General features: G+C 39.4%; 2 protein-coding genes across 2 annotated transcripts in view; one reads left to right on the top strand and one right to left on the bottom strand.

Annotated features, from left to right (window-relative positions):
- LOC131076485 (uncharacterized) overlaps positions 1-18299 on the bottom strand; it is a 265484-nt gene that overhangs the window by 177075 nt on the left and 70110 nt on the right. The gene's annotated exons all lie outside the window — the stretch shown is intronic.
- On the top strand, positions 3925-4925 carry LOC131876349 (uncharacterized). Its single transcript, XM_059221479.1, has 3 exons — positions 3925-4075; positions 4204-4276; positions 4379-4925. Exons 1-3 carry the CDS (start codon positions 3998-4000, stop codon positions 4645-4647), a joined length of 420 nt encoding a protein of 139 aa, XP_059077462.1. The 5' UTR covers positions 3925-3997; the 3' UTR covers positions 4648-4925.

Raw genomic sequence — 18299 nt, 5'->3', positions numbered from 1 at the left:
GATGATAGCTATGATGATATTTTATGGTGATCTAGATGATAGCATATTATTTTATCATGGTTACGGACACTAATATGATGCTCTATGATATTATGACATTATGATTTCCTATATGCACATCTCTGATGATTATTCTACTCATGATGTCTTATGATGGTGATTATATATATATATATAGCTGTCCCTTGTTCCAGGAAAAAAAAAATTGTACTGTAAACCCATTTCCCCATCCCCCCGTCCCGAAAACTTAGGGTAACCTAGATTATTATCGTAAGTCCATTAAAATCGGGTATTTTGTAAGCTATAAATAAGTGCTTCAAGCACAAGAATTCCTAACAATATTTGACACTATGCTCATGCTAGTGACATATTGCTCATGCTAGTGACATATTGCTCAATTGTAATGTCCCCTCAAAAGTAATACTTCTTTTGGGTTATTCGAATAAAAAATAAACTTTCATTATTTAATATTAGTCTTTACTTTACTAATATATTATAATTAAAGTTTAGTTCTTTTTATTTTTTAATAAAGGCCAATATTTAAATATTAGTTAAATAATAAAATATTAGTGTAAACTATTATTTAAATCATTAATTATGGTGTGTTAGCGGCATTTTGTTGAAATTGGTTTTCCTACAGGAATTTTTCCCGATGGCTTGGCTTTAAATAAGTCATTGCTCGCAGAGACAGGGGCAGAAGGTATCATTTTGATTGGATAGTTGGAAGTAAAGTTTTATTCAACTCTGTAGTTTTCGATAAGGAAATCAGAGTATTCCTTTCGTCAATTATAAATTGGCCTATTGGAATTTTATTGCAATGTTATTCATGGTGGGATCGAACTAAGGAAGTGTTGGCATAGATATGTTCCGATTGATATAAACTTTCATTCTTCAAACGTGGTGTTATGAGTATCGGCGTATTTGATGAATCTGAAGCTTTTCATATTATGCCTGACTATCAGAAGACAGTTCGAACACTAAGGATCGTGAATCATAGGATTTTTACAGTGGTATCAGAGCATTAGAATCTTGCCAGCCTATCGGGTGTCTTGAAATTGAAAATACATGAAATAAACTATGCACAGCTGAGTATGCACCAAGGAAATTATAATTTTCGGAGTACTAGAGCCAGACAAAATAGATATCAAAACTCTTCGATAGCACAAAGTAGTTCTTCAATTCAGTTTGAAATTGAGGACAGCCATACTGAAACTGACGAGGAAATTATTTTTGAAACAAACAATATGGGGGAACCTGAAAAACCATAGCGATCTTCTAGCAGCATTAATCAAAAGTCAGCAAAATATGCAAGATAATGTCAACAGAATGACAAATTTGATGACCCAATTTATAGCTAATAATGTTGGTCAGAATCAAAATAATGGGAGACATAATAATCAACATCAAAATGATGGGGGAAATAATGGGGGAAGAGATGATCAAACTGTTAATAAATAGCCAGAAAGAACAGGAACAGCTAGACCTTTTATGCCTACTTTTACTGCTAGAAATTTGCAGCCTGAAAATGAACCCACAATAAGAGAAATACAGGAGGAAATTCACCAGGATTGGTTAGTCTCTGGAGAAGAATTCAGATCAATAATGACATTTAGAGAATATTTGGATGTAAGAATGAAACATAGGCCAAGAGGACAGCGGGGGAACAACAGTGAATTGCAAAGGAAAATTGGTAAAATGTCTATCCCTTATTTTGATGGGTCAGGTAAAACCATAGTTTTAAAAATCGCGGACTCCCCACGGACTCGCGAGTCCTTTGGCGTCGTGAGTCGACTCGCCTAGGACTCGCGAGGCGAGTCCAGGCGAGTCCCTGCAAAAGACTCGCGAGTCTTTCACAAAGACTCGCACGAGTCTTTCGCTCGGACTCGCGAGTCTTTCACAGGGACTCGCGGGCCCAAAAAAATGCGCCCGTAAAGGGTTAAAACCAAGTTTTTTTTTAATTTTTTACTTCATTTTGGTTTTTTTTTGGCTATAGCAGGTTAGAAGGGTTTGGAGGAGTAGAGGGAAGAAGGAAAAATCAGCAAGAGAGATCTAGGTAAGGATTTTTTCTCTTTCTTTTTTTTTTTCATTTGAATCATTTCATTGTTTTGAAATTGAAAAAAATCTTGAAAAACAAGGGGATATGCTGCCAAATTTTTTTCTATATTCTTTCCTAAGTTATTTCCTCTTTTTTTTTCTTGTTTTTGAATGCTATTTTTCTCAAATGATTCATTGTCATTTTTTTTGTTGATTTTCCATAAAGCCCTGCTGATTTTTTTTTTTTCATGTTAAATCAGCAATGGCAAGTTCAACTCCAAGGGCAACCCCAAGGTCAGGAAGACAAAGAGATAAAGCTTGGAAATATGGGATTGCAGGAAGCAAAAAGGGGGAGGTCACTTGCACCGAATGCACAAAATGGATGACTGGTGGAATCAATAGATTAAAATACCACCTTGCACAAATACCTGGATATGGTGTGGAGGCATGCCCCAAATCAACTCCTGAAATTATTAGAGAGATGAAGGCCATTCTTGCTGAGAATGATATGCATAAGGAAGAAAGGCAAAAAACAAGAGAAGCCATGGCAGCTGCAATGAATCCCACATTGTCCACTTCGGGTCCCATTGGTCACAGTCAGGGTCGTCAGTCACTTTCATCTTTTGGTGACAATGAGGGTGAGGCTAGTGGCACTCCTGTTAGATCAGACCCTAATTTTTTTGTACCACGCAATGTTCCAGGTGCACAACCTTCACTTGAAGGTACAGGATGGAATAGAGAGAAGCATGAACAAGCACGGATAGCAGCTTCAAACTTTTGGTTTTACAATAATCTATCTTTCAATGCAGCAAACAATGTGTATTGGGAAAGTTTTGTTAATGCATGTACAGTGGCGGGTAAGGGGTTTAAGGCCCCAACAGGTCATGACTTCAGTGGGCCATTGCTAGAGAAAGCTGTGAAAAATACAGAAGGTGTGGTTGATGATCAGAAAAGGTATTGGAAGAGAAAAGGATGCAGCATTTTATCTAATGGATGGACAGATGGACGGAATAGGACTCTTCTCAACTTCTTGGTGGCTTCAAATGGTGCAATGGTATTCATAAAGTCTGTCGATGCCTCAAATGAAATAAAAAATGCAAAGACTTTGTGTAATCTGTTGGATGGTGTGGTTCGAGAAGTTGGAGTTGAGAATGTTGTCCAAATTATCACGGACAACGCAGCTGCATATGTATCTGCAGGTAGAATGCTTATGCAGAGGCATCCTTCGATTACATGGAGTCCTTGTGCTGCACATTGCTTGGACTTGGTGCTAGAGGACATTGGGAAGATTGGATGGGTGAAGAAGGTGGTTGAAGATGCAAAAAGTGTCACCAAATTCATCTACAACCATACTTGGGTGCTTGCTTTGATGAGAAAACACACAAATGGCAAGGACCTTGTGCGACCTGGAGTGACACGATTTGCTAGCCACTTCATCACTTTGCAGAGCATTCTTAGTGCCATTCCTCATCTTAAGCAGATGTTTGTGTCAGATGCTTGGTTGGGGTCTGCATACTCAAAAAGACCTGAAGCAGAGAAGATTGTGAGCATTGTTTTTGATGAAGGGTTCAATAAAAGTGGAGAGGAGTTGACTGCGGTAAGTAACAAACACAAAAATAAAGTTTATACAATCTTGTCTATTTGCTGATTTTATTTTTTAGGGGTTGATTTTGTACTAATTTAAAATTTGTTTTAATTTTTTTAGGTGACAGAACCTTTGGTAAGGGTTCTTCGTATGGTGGATGGAGAGGGCATGCCAATGGGTTTCATTTATGAGGCCATGGATAGGGCCAAAGAGGCCATTTCACATTACTATCATGGAAATACAAGAAAATGTGAAATCCTTTGGCGCATCATTGATCGTAGGTGGACAAACCAGCTCCACCAATTGATACATGCCTTCACCTACTTTTTGAACCTGAAATTCTACTTCTCTGATTCATTTAGGGCTGATGAGGAGGTCATGGCAGGTGTTATTACATGCATTGATAAGATGACACCTGATCCTGAGTTGAGAGACAAGGTTCTTGATGAGTTGGAGGTGAGATTTGACATTTGCAATTGCTCTATCTTTATTTATGAATTCGGAAATGTTCATTATTGAATTTGAGTTTGACACTTTGACTATCTAGTATCTATTTCTGAATTTGGAAATGTTCATTGTTCAAGATCTACAAAAGTGCAGAGGGGAGACTCTTCTCATCACAACTAGCAATTGATAGGAGAGGAAAACAACAACCAGGTAAAAAATTTAGTAACTTAGTTCAATAGTGCAAGAAAAAACCTACAAACTTGATTGTTACATTTTTTTCTCAATTCTAATATTTCTAAATGTTTTTTGTAGATTTATGGTGGGAGAATTATGGTGCCGGCACGCCTAATCTTCAAAAGATAGCTATCCGTGTTTTGTCTCAGCCATGCAGTGCTTCTGGGTGTGAACGAAATTGGAGTGTCTTTGAGAGCATTCACACAAAGAAGAGAAATAGATTGTCACAAAAGCAGCTCAATGATCTAGTATTTGTTCGGTACAACCTTCGCCTTCGAGTTAGGCAGGTGGAGGGTGTTTCACATGAGGCCATTGACTTGGATGAAATTGATCCATATGGTGATTAGACCATGAATGAACAAAATGATGGTGATGATGTCCTCCTTACCGAAGAAGAAATTGCAGAAATTGAGAGAGGAGCAGCACAAGATGCAGAAGGAGCAAGATTGGATGAAGATGAGGACGAAGATGAGGATGATGATGAGGACTTTGACTTTGAAGAAGAATCATCTCACCATTTAGATACCACAACACCCACTGCTACTACTTCTAGCTCAAGGCCTGAAAAATTGAGCTATATTAGGAAAAATACAAAGAGGAAGATGTAGTCTTCTCTTTGGTTTGTTCATTCACATTGTTGTTTTCAACATTTGCAGTTGGACTTGGACATATCATTATATGTAATTTTGTGAACATTTATATACTTATGCTGCCATTATACATTTTAGAGTTGAAAGTTGAAACTTGAATATGCTGCCATGAATGATGAAATTTCAAATATTGCGTGTTTGTACTTTGTAGATCATATGACATGTGTAATGTTTCAATTATGGCACTTATGCTCTCTAAATGCATTAATTTCTTTATGTTTTTTTTGTAAAACTACGGTTTTTTTTTTTGCCAAGTCTTTGCCGAGTCTTTCGCGAGTCTTTCACGAGTCCGAGTCCGAGTCCGAGTCCAAAATTTAGGTTTGCCGAGTCCGAGATTTTCAACTATGGGTAAAACAACTGCTCGGGCTTGGGTGCAAAAATTAGACACATACTTTCAATTAAATCCTATGTTGGAAGATGAAGCAATCAAATATGCAGCATTACATCTTGAAGGTGTGGCGCATGAATGGTGGCATCATGGGCAAGTAACTCTGGGTCATAATCTGATTGATAGTTATGTTGAGTTTACTGAAAAACTTATAGATAGATTTGATTCTAAAGACCCTGAACTTCATCTTAAAGATTTAACTCAACTTAAGAAAACTGGACCTGTTGAGCAATACATTTCTGAATTTGAAAAGTTGGCAGTTTTAGTTACTGAAATTTCAGAGAGACATAAAATTGTGATATTCAGAGATGGATTGTCAGATTCACTTAAAGGTTGGGTTAAGTCCTTAAGTCCTCCTACATTACAAATGGCTATTAAAAGGGCAAGGAAATTGGAACCATCTTCAAAAGGGAAAACTTTTATTAAAGGTCCACCACCTAAGTCAAATAAAGAAAGGCAACCCTTCAAAAAAGATAATTTCCCTAATAACAAGTTAGATAAAGAAGAAAGGGAAGAACTCAGAAGGAAAAAATTATGTTTCAGTCATAGAGAATCATGGCAGCCAGGACATAGGTGTTTGGGAAAGGGAAAAATTCATTACATTGAGGTTATGTCAGATAGTGAAGATGAAGAAAATATTGAACCTAACATAGAACCTGCACCAAAGAACACAGAATCAGAGACAGGTACTAAACATGGAGAAGGGGTAAAAGCGTCTATGACAGGAACACCACATTATAATATTTTTAAAGTTAGAGGAGTTTTGAATGGGCAGCATGTGGTTGTTATGCTTGATAGTGGTTCTACTCATAATTTTATAGATGCAACTCTTGTGGAAAAACGTGGTTTGCAAACTGAAAAACATGAAGGTTTTGATGTTAGAGTAGCAAGTGGGACTAATTTGTCCAGTACTCATAAAGCTCCTAAATTGAGTATTACTCTTGGCAATTATGTTGTTACTGATGATTTTTATGTGATTGATTTGGCTGATACTAATATTGTTTTGGGTATTCAATGGATGGAAACATTAGATGAGTACACTCAGAGTTTTAAGAGATTGGAATTTTCTTTTAAGATTGATGATAAGAAAGTAGTACTTCGTGGTATGTCTAACGGTGGTCCCAGGATCGTTAGTGCTAAAAGAATGGAGGCTATTTTCAGACATGGAGATGTGGCATGGTCAGCACAATGTTTAATCTCTAACAAGGTATCAGGATTTGAATCTACAAGATGATTTGTTAAAAGTATTAGATTCACATCATTTGGTTTTCAGTGATATTCCTCCAGGAGTCCCACCTGATCGAGTATTTGAACATACCATTGAATTAGAAGAAGGTGCCAAACCAGTTATCACAACTCCTTACAGACATCCTAAAACATTCAGGGATGAAATAGAAAAGGCAATTAAGGAATTGTTGGATATGGGGAATATCAGGCCTAGTTCTAGTCCTTTTGCATCATCAGTAGTGCTGGTCAAAAAGAAGGATGGAACTCTTCGTATGTGTATTGATTATCGTGCTCTTAACAAGAAGACAATCAAAAACAGGTATCCAATTCCTCGAATTGATGAGTTGTTAGGTGAATTACATGGTGTTGTTTATTTTTCTAAAATTGATTTGAGGTTGGGATATCATCAAATTAAGTTAAGGGATCAAGATATTCATAAAACTGCTTCTCGTTGTCATTATGGTCACTATGAATTCTTGGTTATGTCGTTTGGGTTAACAAATGCTCCGAAAACATTTCAGTCCTGTATGAATCATGTCTTTAACAAGCAGTTAAGGAAATTTTTGCTGATGATATATTGATTTACAGCAAAACCTGGGAAGATCACTTGAAACATATTAATATAGTTCTTGGTATTATGGAATCTCAATCACTTTATGCAAAGGCTTCTAAATGTGAATTTGGAATGACAGAAATTTTGTATTTAGGGCATATGATCAGTGCTATAGGTGTACAGGTTCATCAAGAAAAGATAAGAGCCATTTTGGATTGGCCACCACCACAGAATCTTACAGAATTAAGAGGATTCTTTGGTTTATGCAGTTATTATAGGAGATTCGTCAGAGGGTTTTCACAGCTTGGGGCACCATTGACAGATCTTACTAAAAAAGGGGCATTCCGATGGACTGAGGAAGCACAACAAGTTTTTGAGAAACTTAAAAAGGTAATGAGTTCTTGCCCAATACTTGCACTTCCAGATTTTAATCAGCCTTTTGTTTTAGAATGTGATGCATCTGGTGAGGGAATAGGAGCAGTATTAATGCAAAATAAACACCCAATAGCCTATGAAAGCAGGAAACTTAGTAATCTTGAGAAATTGTATTCCATTTATGATAAAGAAATGTTGGCAGTCATGCACACATTGGCAAAATTTAGACAATATTTGGTTGGTGGCAAATTTGTAGTAAGAACTGACCATAACAGTTTGAGATATTTCTTGAGACAGAAAGATTTGAATGACCGGCAGCAAAAATGGATCAGTAAGATCCAAGCTTATGATTTTGAAATTGAATATGTTAAAGGTAAAAACAATGTTGTTGTCGATGCATTATCCAGGAGGCCTGAAATAAATGCATTATCTGTAGTAACAGCTGATTGGAAATCTTTATTGTTGGTTGAATATTCTAAGGATTCGTTTGCATGTGATTTGCTAGATGGTAATGTACAAGATGATAAATATAAGGTTGTAACTTGTAAATGATGTTATCTATTACAAGGACAGGATTTACTTGGTTTCCGGTTCGAAGTTGAAAGAGAAAATCCTCCAATCAATGCATGATATTCCTTTAGCAGGGCACCCCGGATACTTTAAAACTTATCGACAGATAAGAGAAAGGTTCACATGGAAAGGATTAAAAAGTGATGTCCTTCGTTATGTCAAGGAATGCATTACTTGCCAACAAAATAAAGCAGAGCATACTTATCCTACAGGTTTATTACAACCGCTGCCTATACCAGAATAGAAATGGCCTATACCAGAATAGAAATGGGAAAGTATATCAATGGATTTCATCACAGGTTTACCGAGATCCCAAGGTAAAGATTGTATTTTTGTTGTGGTTGATAGATTAACTAAATTTGCACATTTCTTTTCTATCACTACAGAATTCACAGTTGTTCAGATCGCAGAATTATTCTTTAAAGAGATATTCCGTTTACATGGTTTACCAAAGAGTATAATCAGTGATCGAGATAGCAGATTCTTGAGTATATTTTGGGGGGAGCTTTTCAGATTGACAGGTACAGAGTTGACTCACAGTACCAGTTATCATCCGCAAACTAACAAAACTGACGGAAATAGTGAACAAGTGGATAGAAGGTTACCTTCGTAACTATGTAGCAAGACATCAGAAAGCTTGGGTTCGTTGGTTATATTTAGGTGAATATTGTTATAATACTACAGTTCATATGTCAATTGGTATGACTCCTTTCAAAGCATTATATGGCTATGATATACTTTCTTTCCTTGACCTTGCCTTTGATCAAAGTAATGTTCCTAAATCTCTTATTGGCTTCAGAAAAGCCAAGATATTTTGACAGCACTTAAGGAGAATTTGCAATGTGCACAGAATCAACAAAAAATCTATGCAGATAAAAAGCGAGTTGAATGCCACTTTGATGTGGGAGATTTGGTATATCTCAGGTTACAGCCTTATCGGCAATCATCTCTTAAGCATAGTGGGGCTGAGAAATTGAAACCCCGCTTTTATGGACCATATCAAGTTGTGCGCAAAGTGGGCGTCGTAGCATATGAATTAGACTTACCAGTGGACAGCAAGATTCACAATGTTTTCCATGTTTCTTGTCTCAAATAGGCTTCGGGTCAGCAAGTGACAGTATCCACGGATTTACCCCCTCTTAATGATGACGGGAAGTTAGAAATGATTCCTGAAGTGATCTTGGAAACTCGAGACAAGCATTTGAGAAACCGAACAATCAGGGAATATCTTATTAAATGGAAAAATCTGCCTCAGGATGATGCTACGTGGGAGAATGAGCGTGTACTGGAGTTGCTTGAGGGCAAGCAACAAGAGGCAGGGGAGACTGTAATCTCCCCTCAAAAGTAATACTTGTTTTGGGGTATTCGAATAAAAAATAAACTTTCATTATTTTATATTAGTCTTTACTTTACTAATATATTATAATTAAAGTTTAGTTCTTTTTATTTTTTAATAAAGGCTAATATTCAAATATTAGTTAAATAATAAAATATTAGTGTAAACTATTATTTAAATCATTAATTCCGGTGTGTTAGCGGCATTTGGTTGAAATTTGTTTTCCTACGGGAATTCTTCCCGGTGGCTTGGCTTTAAATAAGTCATTGCTCGCAGAGACGGGCGCAAGATATCATTTTGACTTGATAGTTGGAAGTAAAGTTTTATTCAACTCTGTAGTTTTCGATAAGGAAATCAGAGTATTCCTTTCGTCAATTATAAATTGGCCTATTGGAATTTTATTGCAATGTTATTCATGGTGGGATCAAACTGAGTAAGTGTCGGCACAAATATGTTCGGATTGATATAAACTTTCATTCTTCAGACGTGGTGTTATGAGTATTGACGTATTTGATGAATCTGAAGCTTTTCGTATTATGCCTGACTATCGGAAGACAGTTCGAACACTAAGGATTGTGAATGCGAACCTATTATGTCATCACCGGGTGGCTAAGGTATGGCGGAATATAATATTCAATTGTCGTGAATGAACAAAGACCGCTTGGAGCGGAGTTGGAATTTGCTCGCCAATCCATTACAAACCCGATATCGGGGTCCTATTTCATAATTTGTGGTGGTCTTGCTCTGTGTTGTGAAATCGCGGTGGTCTTGCTCTGTATTCGTGGATACGAGAATAAGCGTGGATCCCGCCAATAAGTCTGTTCCGGCTTGTCACATTCTTAAGATATATGCGTGGATTCCTCCAGAAGTCTGATTCGGCTTGTTTTTAAGGTATTTACGAAATAATACTGCAAGTATTAATATTTTAGAACAACAACGATTATGTTTAATGGTGTCTGAAACACAGTATTTAAATCATGCAATCAACTGTGAAAATTACAATATGAACAGAAGCCAGGATTGATTTGAAGAATTAATGCATTCGTTCAGAATAAATATAATCTATTTCATAACAGAACAGTAAACTTTCTGTTGTTTATAGAATTGTAATGAATTTGAAAGGTTAATTGAAATTCAAAAACCAGTTGAATGGCAATTTAACAGTGCTCAAGAACACAGTAGTGAGTTAGTTCTGGAATTAATTCCTTTACTGTTCCCTTTTTCTGAAAACACGTTGGAAGATATTATATATTTGAAACAGAAACTTTGCAATTAGTCACATATCTACATAGGATTTTTACAGTTATTATCCTTGAGGTCTACTTTACTAAGTGTGTAATTTCATTAACTGAATTAGAAGTAGATTGTAGCATCAAGCTTTATATTGATGATAACTATTTACCTACATTCAACTAGTTTCTCAATTCCTAGAACTGTATGTTGATATCTGTCCAAGCTGTTATTCCTTCATATAGTTAGCATTTTAATTCACACCTTTCAATGTCACACAAAACAGAACAGCTTGTACAATAAATTGTTCTTCAAATTATAAGAGGAAGCTCCCTTTGTACTTGAGTCTTAGGGGTTTATAGAGACCGTGTAGACACCTGAAATTGTCCTGATGCCTACTAGCAACACTTTTACTGATTGTCCTCTTAATTGATTAAATAATTTTTATTATTTAATTAATCTAACGTTATTTTCCTATTCTAAATTCAAAAATCAAAATTTCTCTCTCTTATCATTATTTAATTAATTATTAATCTTATTTTCTTCTAATATACTTACTTTAATTAAATATCTCTTTCTATCAATTTCTATTCCAAATTTACTAATTATGTCTTAACAATTAACTAAGTTCTTTAATTTATTTAATTGTCCACCTTTTTCGAAAATCAGTTTCCTCTAAAAATAAATAAAATATTTATTTATTTATTTCTAATGTACATGTTTAAGTGATTTTTAAATTATTTAAATGACTAATTATTCTCTCCTCTTAACTACCACTGACTCTGAATTACACTCACAATCACCTTTTTCTGATTAAGACAACCAATCGACCTCACTCCCAATCAATTCAATTAACAGCCTAGTCACCTCTCCTAAAAAATCAATCAAGTCAATTGACTAATCAATCAATTCCACTCACGTGAGCAATCAACTCTTAATCAACTTGTCTCAACCACCCTCAACCCTTGATCATTTGGCTGATCTTTCAATCTGAACCATCAATCGATATCACGAAACCTATAAAAGAAAACCTTATTCTCATTCATCAACAACCACAGCCTTCGAGCTTTTGTGCCATCACGCTACTGACGAAGTGCTAAGATTCTGAGAACCATAGTCCACACATCACAAAAGGGAGAAGAGAAATGGAGGCCTCTTCCATGGATTCATTGGTTTGCATTTTGTATTGAATTGTTCATTTGTTGATTTTGTTTGCATTCTTCCATTGATTACGATTGAGAATTTAGTAATTGATTCGAGTCCGTGGCTGCTCGTTAAGTCATTTACTATTTCATTCAATTTTCAATGCGTACACTATGCAAAACAACAAACTTAATTAAAAATCTCTCTATTTTTTCACAATATAGACCACAAAGCATTTTCAACACAGCTACAACAGATAAGAAGTTTTCATATGTAAAAACTACCTACTATGGAAACTAATATAATCACAACTAGAAGACATTTATGATTTTCAATTAAATATAGAGATTGAAAACCATAAATAGAACAAAATACGATTTCGTAAACAAACACATAGATGTAAACACTGACTGTGAATTAAATTCCAAACACTATGTACAAAGCACAACACGTTTTCCAATAACTTCATCAATATAGAACTTGTTAAATTATTGGAAACATTTAATGAAGAGATTATTAATTACTTCTACCCTGAATAGCTTGATTGCATGAATCCAAACTTTATTACAAATTAATCCTATCCACTAAAAACAGATATAAGGCATACAATGTATCAGTGTTTACAAAAAAATAAATAATAATCTAATCTAAGCCTCACATCATTCGCAAAAAAAGATAGCTAAGAATATATTCCAATAGAACACTTTTCCCGAGGAAGACTCAAGCCAAAAATAGTGACTTATTTGCAATTTCACTAAAATATTTTGATGCAACACCCTTTTGAAAGCTCTCAAGAAAGTTGTCTACTTTGGTTTCCACTTGCACTAATACTAAATCCATATAAATAACCTAAAAGTAAAGAACAAACTTGGCCTCTAAAATGATAATCTCAAAATTTCTTGATTCTTTTTCTCCTTTAGTGACTTATTTGCAATTTCACTAAAATATTTTGATGCAACACCCTTTTGTAAGCTCTCGAGAAAGCGCTAATACTAAATCCATATACATAATCAAAGTGTTGCAAGGTGTGCGCCCTTGGTCTCCTTGTATTGTGCAGCACGGCACTCGGGTTTGTAACAAGTCTTAACCGCCTCATGTGGATTCTATAAATCTAGTAGTTGTATCAGGCATTAATAGGTCGATCTTTTGGGGTAACGGCAAACCTTGGGCCAACACAAAGAGTGAAGAACAAACTTAACCTCTAAAATGATAATCTCAAAATCTCTTGACTCTTTGTCTCCTTCTTGAAGACTAAAAATACCTTCCAAACTTATATATTTCAATCATTTGTTGATTTTTATCAAAATTCTTTATTTAGTTGCTGAAATTATCTTGGTATCTCATCGACATTACAACCAATTCCTTCCTCATCAATATGTTTACATGAAACAAGGGAAATGAATTTAGAGACATTGCTCTACCAAAAACAGCTTATTTATTTTGCTCAATGAAAAGGAATGAAGCTTCATTCTAAGTGCTACACCCTTACCTATTGATTGTATTAAGATATATGTAGCCAACTTGCGGCTAGCATATCCTTAATCAAGTTCTGTAATCATTTATATAGTCTTAAATAGGGATGTTGATCCCTAAGATGTGGCCCAGGTTGATGAGGAGGAGGCACCAAAGGGATTGGTTGGGATTCCGTTGGATGAGATGGACGTGGACCATGGCAGTGGCAAAGACTCAGAGGACTCTGATTTTGATGCAATGTTAGGTGATGCAGATTAGGGGCAGCATTGTACTTTGTTTTGTTTTTTTGTATTTTGATTTTCATGTCGTAATTGACAATGAAACTATATAGCAAAAGTCTAGCCTTTGGGCATTTTGTATGTCATTTCTTTGATATCTATTATCATATGCACATTGACAATGTGAATGAATTAAAATTATGAATTATGAATGCATATTGAGTATTGACAATGTTGTATGTTCAAAATTTATGTTCTAAAATGTTTTCATTGTATCATACACATGCTATATCCATTTTTTCATATGAATATAATGTGTATATGCATGCTTTATCCATTATCTTCATATGAACATTTAAAATTTTCCTATATATTTTAAATTTTCCACGACGGGCTGAGGCACACGCCAAGCCTCCAACATCGCATCCGTCTGGGTAACTGGCCACCCTCGCGCCTCAAAACATGAGGTGAAAGCTGCTGAACAGCCGTCTCGCATAAACTGGAGGACCTGCTCTAATTTCTCCACAGCCTGCTGTAGAGCCCGTGTCTGAGCCGCGGCCACCACTCGCCGACCCCTCGTCACCATATTTGCCAAGTAAACCTCAATATCCTCCCCATCCAGCCCCGATTGAGGTACAAGAAGCCCACGTGGTAACTCAAAAGTCTCCTCAACCACACCTGCTGCATCCTGCTGGCACAATGGTGTCTCCCCCGCCCCCTCAAGTGTAGCAGTCGCCTGCTCTGGGCCAGTAGGAACACCCTCTCCAGTGACCTGTCCCTCTGCTGGTGCCTGCGTCTCCGCCGAGGAATCCTCCAGATCCACCACCTCAGTGGGAGGCTCTCGCCGAGGTGAGAGTACAGCTGCTCCTACGGGTGGCATCACTGTCATCTGGAATCTCCGGGTCAGCCAACTCCCCATAGCCGCCACCGATGGAGCTGCACTCAACACCTCCGACCCTCTCTCCCCCTCGGAAACATGTCCTGCGATGGGCTCCTCCAACAAGGAGGCAGCAACCGTCACCACTGCGTCGGATCCCACAACGTCCAGTCACACCTGAGGCTCCGTCTCAACCATCTCCCCTGCCACGCCTCCCTGCGGTGGACCACACAACTCCGCCCTGCTGTCAGTACATGCCTCTGCGGGAGTCGGTCCGGCGGCTGGTGCACAAGTCTGCTGCGGTGGTATGGCGGAAGGTGCTGCGGTCGGCTGCATGGGCCCGAGTGTAACGGGCGTGCGGCTCTGCCCAAATGCCGGAATCGAAGTACTGCCCGCCGACGACCCCACAAGTGTGCCAAGTGGGAGTGTGGGTGGTGCAAACAACACTCGCTCTCCGGCGGGCTCCATCCTCCCCTCGTCTGTGGCCCGACTGCTACTGTCATCCTCATCCTCGGAATCCTCTGTACTGCTGGAAGTTTCTCGCCCACTATCCGGTTCTGCTGCGGTGGTCTCTAATACCCGTTTCCGCTTCGCGGAAGAGTGTCCAATATCCAGGTGTCGCCAATGCATGATAGGAGGCTCACCCTCCGCCAAAGGTCCCTGTGGCCGTACCTCCAACTCAACCTCTGGCACTGCTTCCCGCGTAGCCTCCAAGAACAGTCCAATGGCATAGTGGGGCATGTAAAACGTGCGCTGCTCCATCATCAAGAATGCACACATCCGCTCTGATAACAAGGTAGCCCAATCATACACGACTCCATTCATCAACCCGTTCATCAATACGATCTGTGGTAGAGCGATGTCTGATGCCCTACCCGACCCTGCTTTTGATGACGTCCATAATGCATCGCCAATGACCCTTTGCGACAAAGGACCTACGCATCCCACGACCCTTCGTGGCGTCTACGATGCTCGCCAACTCTGCTGGGGTCAAGTCTCGGGACACTCGCGTAATCCAATGTTCCTTTTCCTCCCGTGTCATCTTCTTCGGCTTCAAGTCCACTTTCTTGCCATGTATGCCTGGGATGCCAAATACTCTGGTGAAATCTGCAGGTTTGAAGGATATGGTGATATCCTTCCCAAGGTACTCAAATGTGCTCGTCCGTGAATGGCTATCAAAGGTATCAACCATATATCGCAATGCTCCCACGTACTCGCGAATGGCGAACACAGGCATCCAGATAGCCCATTCTACCCCTGCTTTGCGAAGACTTGTCTTCACCAAATTATCATCCGGCGTTTCTTGCCACCATTTCCGACATTCCACCCCATTCAATCCCTCAAAGGTGATATCCTGTGAAGTGGAGGTGTTCTTTCCTCGTGCAATGGGCTGCTGTGGTGTCTTTTTCTTCTGCCTGGCTTCCATTGTGCCACCTGCTATTCGAACACCTGAAGGAAGAATACGTGCATCCGGCTTCCTATGGCTGCTATCCTGCAACTGTTTTTTCCAATTTCTTTTTCCCGCAGACTCCATTGACCTGCTAACCACTTCGTGATTTTCCCTTGTCGGACGGAAGGCACCTAACTACCTCCTGGCAGGTAGGCCGTACGGCTGTAATCCCCAACTACCTCCGGCTAGTAAAAAGCTCAAAAAAAAAAAAATCCTCTTGTCCACCTCCCGCACTATATATCTCCGCCTATGCTTGTGAACACCGCACGGTAGCTTCTTGTTCGCCCATGTTTGTGAACACCGCACGGTAGCTTGCTGTAGATTCGTGTTCTATCAATACAAGCAGGTCATCACTATGAAATATGGTAGAGAGCAATCCGAACGATGAAATACACAGCAAGAACTTGTCCCCAAAAATCTTTCACAATTCCTGTGAAAACGGTGCAATCTGCAGGTATATCATGACCCTAGTAGAGTGCAATCTGCCTTGGCCGAATGATGAAATTCACACCATGATCCGCACATCCGGGCGAAAGGGTTTTCGGCAAAGGAAATGCCGCTTTTTCCAGGAAAGACTTCAACTTTAACGGTAGTCACGGGGGTGGACGAACAGCAGGCTTTGGCTCCCTTACTGGTCAGGATGCTGGTCGTTTTGAGCTCGCTCTATTTTGCTATTATTTAAACCCTGTGCTTCACCCGAACAATGGCTGCGTGCGGTGTCTTTTTCCTTAGCGTGCGGTGTTTGCTTGTTGTGCAGTGTTGTTCTTTCTTCCTTGCTTCGTGCGGTGCGTTTTATTCCCTCCGTATGCGGCTTCGTGCGGTGTCCTTGGTTCGTCTTGTGCGGCGTTTGTAAACGAAAGGCTTTATTGCCCACGGCCTTCGGCGGCTTCCACCGCACGGTGGCTTCCACCGTCGGTGGTCCCACCGTCAGTGTTTCCACCGCACGGTGGCTTCCACCGTCGGTGGTTCCACCGCACGGTGGCTTCCACCGTCGGTGGTCCCACCGTCGGTGGTTCCACCGCACGGTGGCTTCCACCGTCGGTGGTCCCACCGTCAGTGGTTCCACCGCACGGTGGCTTCCACCGTCAGTGGTGCCACCGCACGGTGGTACCACCACGTGTCCATCGTACGGTGGTCACTTTTTTTTTCGTTTTTTTTTTTTTTTTTTCAATTTTTTCTTTTATATATATATATTTTTTTCAAATTTTCATATATATATATATATATATATTTTTTTATTTTTTTTTCTCAAATTTTCTAATTTTTTTTTTCATTTTCTTTTATTATCTGACTGCGCCTCCTGTCGGGCTGCTCCTGTGCGCTTCCAGCCTCTGGTGATACACTTTAAGTTTTGACCCGTTGACGCCCTCTGGAATTTCCTGTCCGTCGAGGGTCGAGAGCTTGACGGATCCATTCGCTGCGACCTCTCGGATCCTGTAAGGACCTAGCCACTTCACTCTGAACTTGCCGGGCTTAATCTCGTTCCATCCGTTATACTTTAGGACTAATTGGCCCGGCGTGAACCTCGCCCGCCGAATGTGTTGGTCATGCCAGTATTTCCTGCGTTGCTGGGCCACGTCTGTCACCCATTGTGCCATCGTCCGTCTTTCATCCAACTTATTTAAGGCGTATAGTCTCTCTCGAAGGCTTTCCATGTCGCCTAGCTTGTTGTCAATAGCGATTCTGAGACTTGGCACCATGAATTCCACCGGTACCACAGCCTCTTGGCCGTACATCAATTGGAAAGGTGTCTGCCCGGTGGTTACTTTGTAAGTTGTGCGGTACGCCCAAAGTACCGAAGGCAGATGCTCTTCCCAGTCTTCTTTTTCCACCCCACAGGACTTATAAATTACCGACACGATGATTTTGTTGGTCGCCTCAGCCTGACCGTTTGCCCTGGGATAGTACGGACTTGATAAAGAATGAAAAATTTTGAACTCGGTTGTCAGTAGTCGAATAATATGATTTACAAAGTGCCCCCCTCTATCACTTGTCAGTTGAATAGGTATTCCGTACCGGGTGATAATCTGTTCATAAATGAATTTCGCCGTACTAACGGCGGAGTTGTCTGCCAAAGCCCTCGCTTTGACCCATTTGGTCAAATATTCTGTCGCCACGAAAATGTATCTACATCGTCGGGCGCGACTCGGTTTCAATGGACCAACGAAGTCTAACCCCCATCTTTCGAACAACTCTTGAGCATGCGACAAGTTAAGTGGCATGAAATCTCTCTTTAACGGTCGCCCAGCACGCTGACATGTATCACAACTTGTCACCCTTTCTCTGGCGTCATTATGCAGTGTCGGCCACCATAAGCCCACTAGTAGGACCTTCCTTGCTGTCATATCCGGTCCCATGTGTCCTCCAGCGGCCCCTTCATGGGCTTCTCTCAATACTCCTGGGATTTCCTCTTCTAAGACGCATCGTCGTAGGATCTGGTCAGGTCCCATTTTGTAGAGAACGCCATTTATAAGTTGGAATGTTCGGCTTCTTAATACAAGTTTCTGTC

The sequence above is a fragment of the Cryptomeria japonica genome, chromosome 5 (assembly GCF_030272615.1).
Source record: "Cryptomeria japonica chromosome 5, Sugi_1.0, whole genome shotgun sequence".
NCBI classification, from domain to species: Eukaryota; Viridiplantae; Streptophyta; class Pinopsida; order Cupressales; family Cupressaceae; genus Cryptomeria; species Cryptomeria japonica.
This window is presented reverse-complemented; position numbering and strand designations above follow the sequence as displayed.

Coding starts and splice junctions, on each gene's coding strand:
- LOC131876349 (XM_059221479.1), top strand. CDS start 3,998: ATGGCAGGTGTTATTACATGCATTGATAAGATGACACCTGATCCTGAG. Junction 4,076..4,203: donor AGGTTCTTGATGAGTTGGAG/GTGAGATTTGAC, acceptor TCATTGTTCAAG/ATCTACAAAAGTGCAGAGGG. Junction 4,277..4,378: donor GAGAGGAAAACAACAACCAG/GTAAAAAATTTA, acceptor TGTTTTTTGTAG/ATTTATGGTGGGAGAATTAT.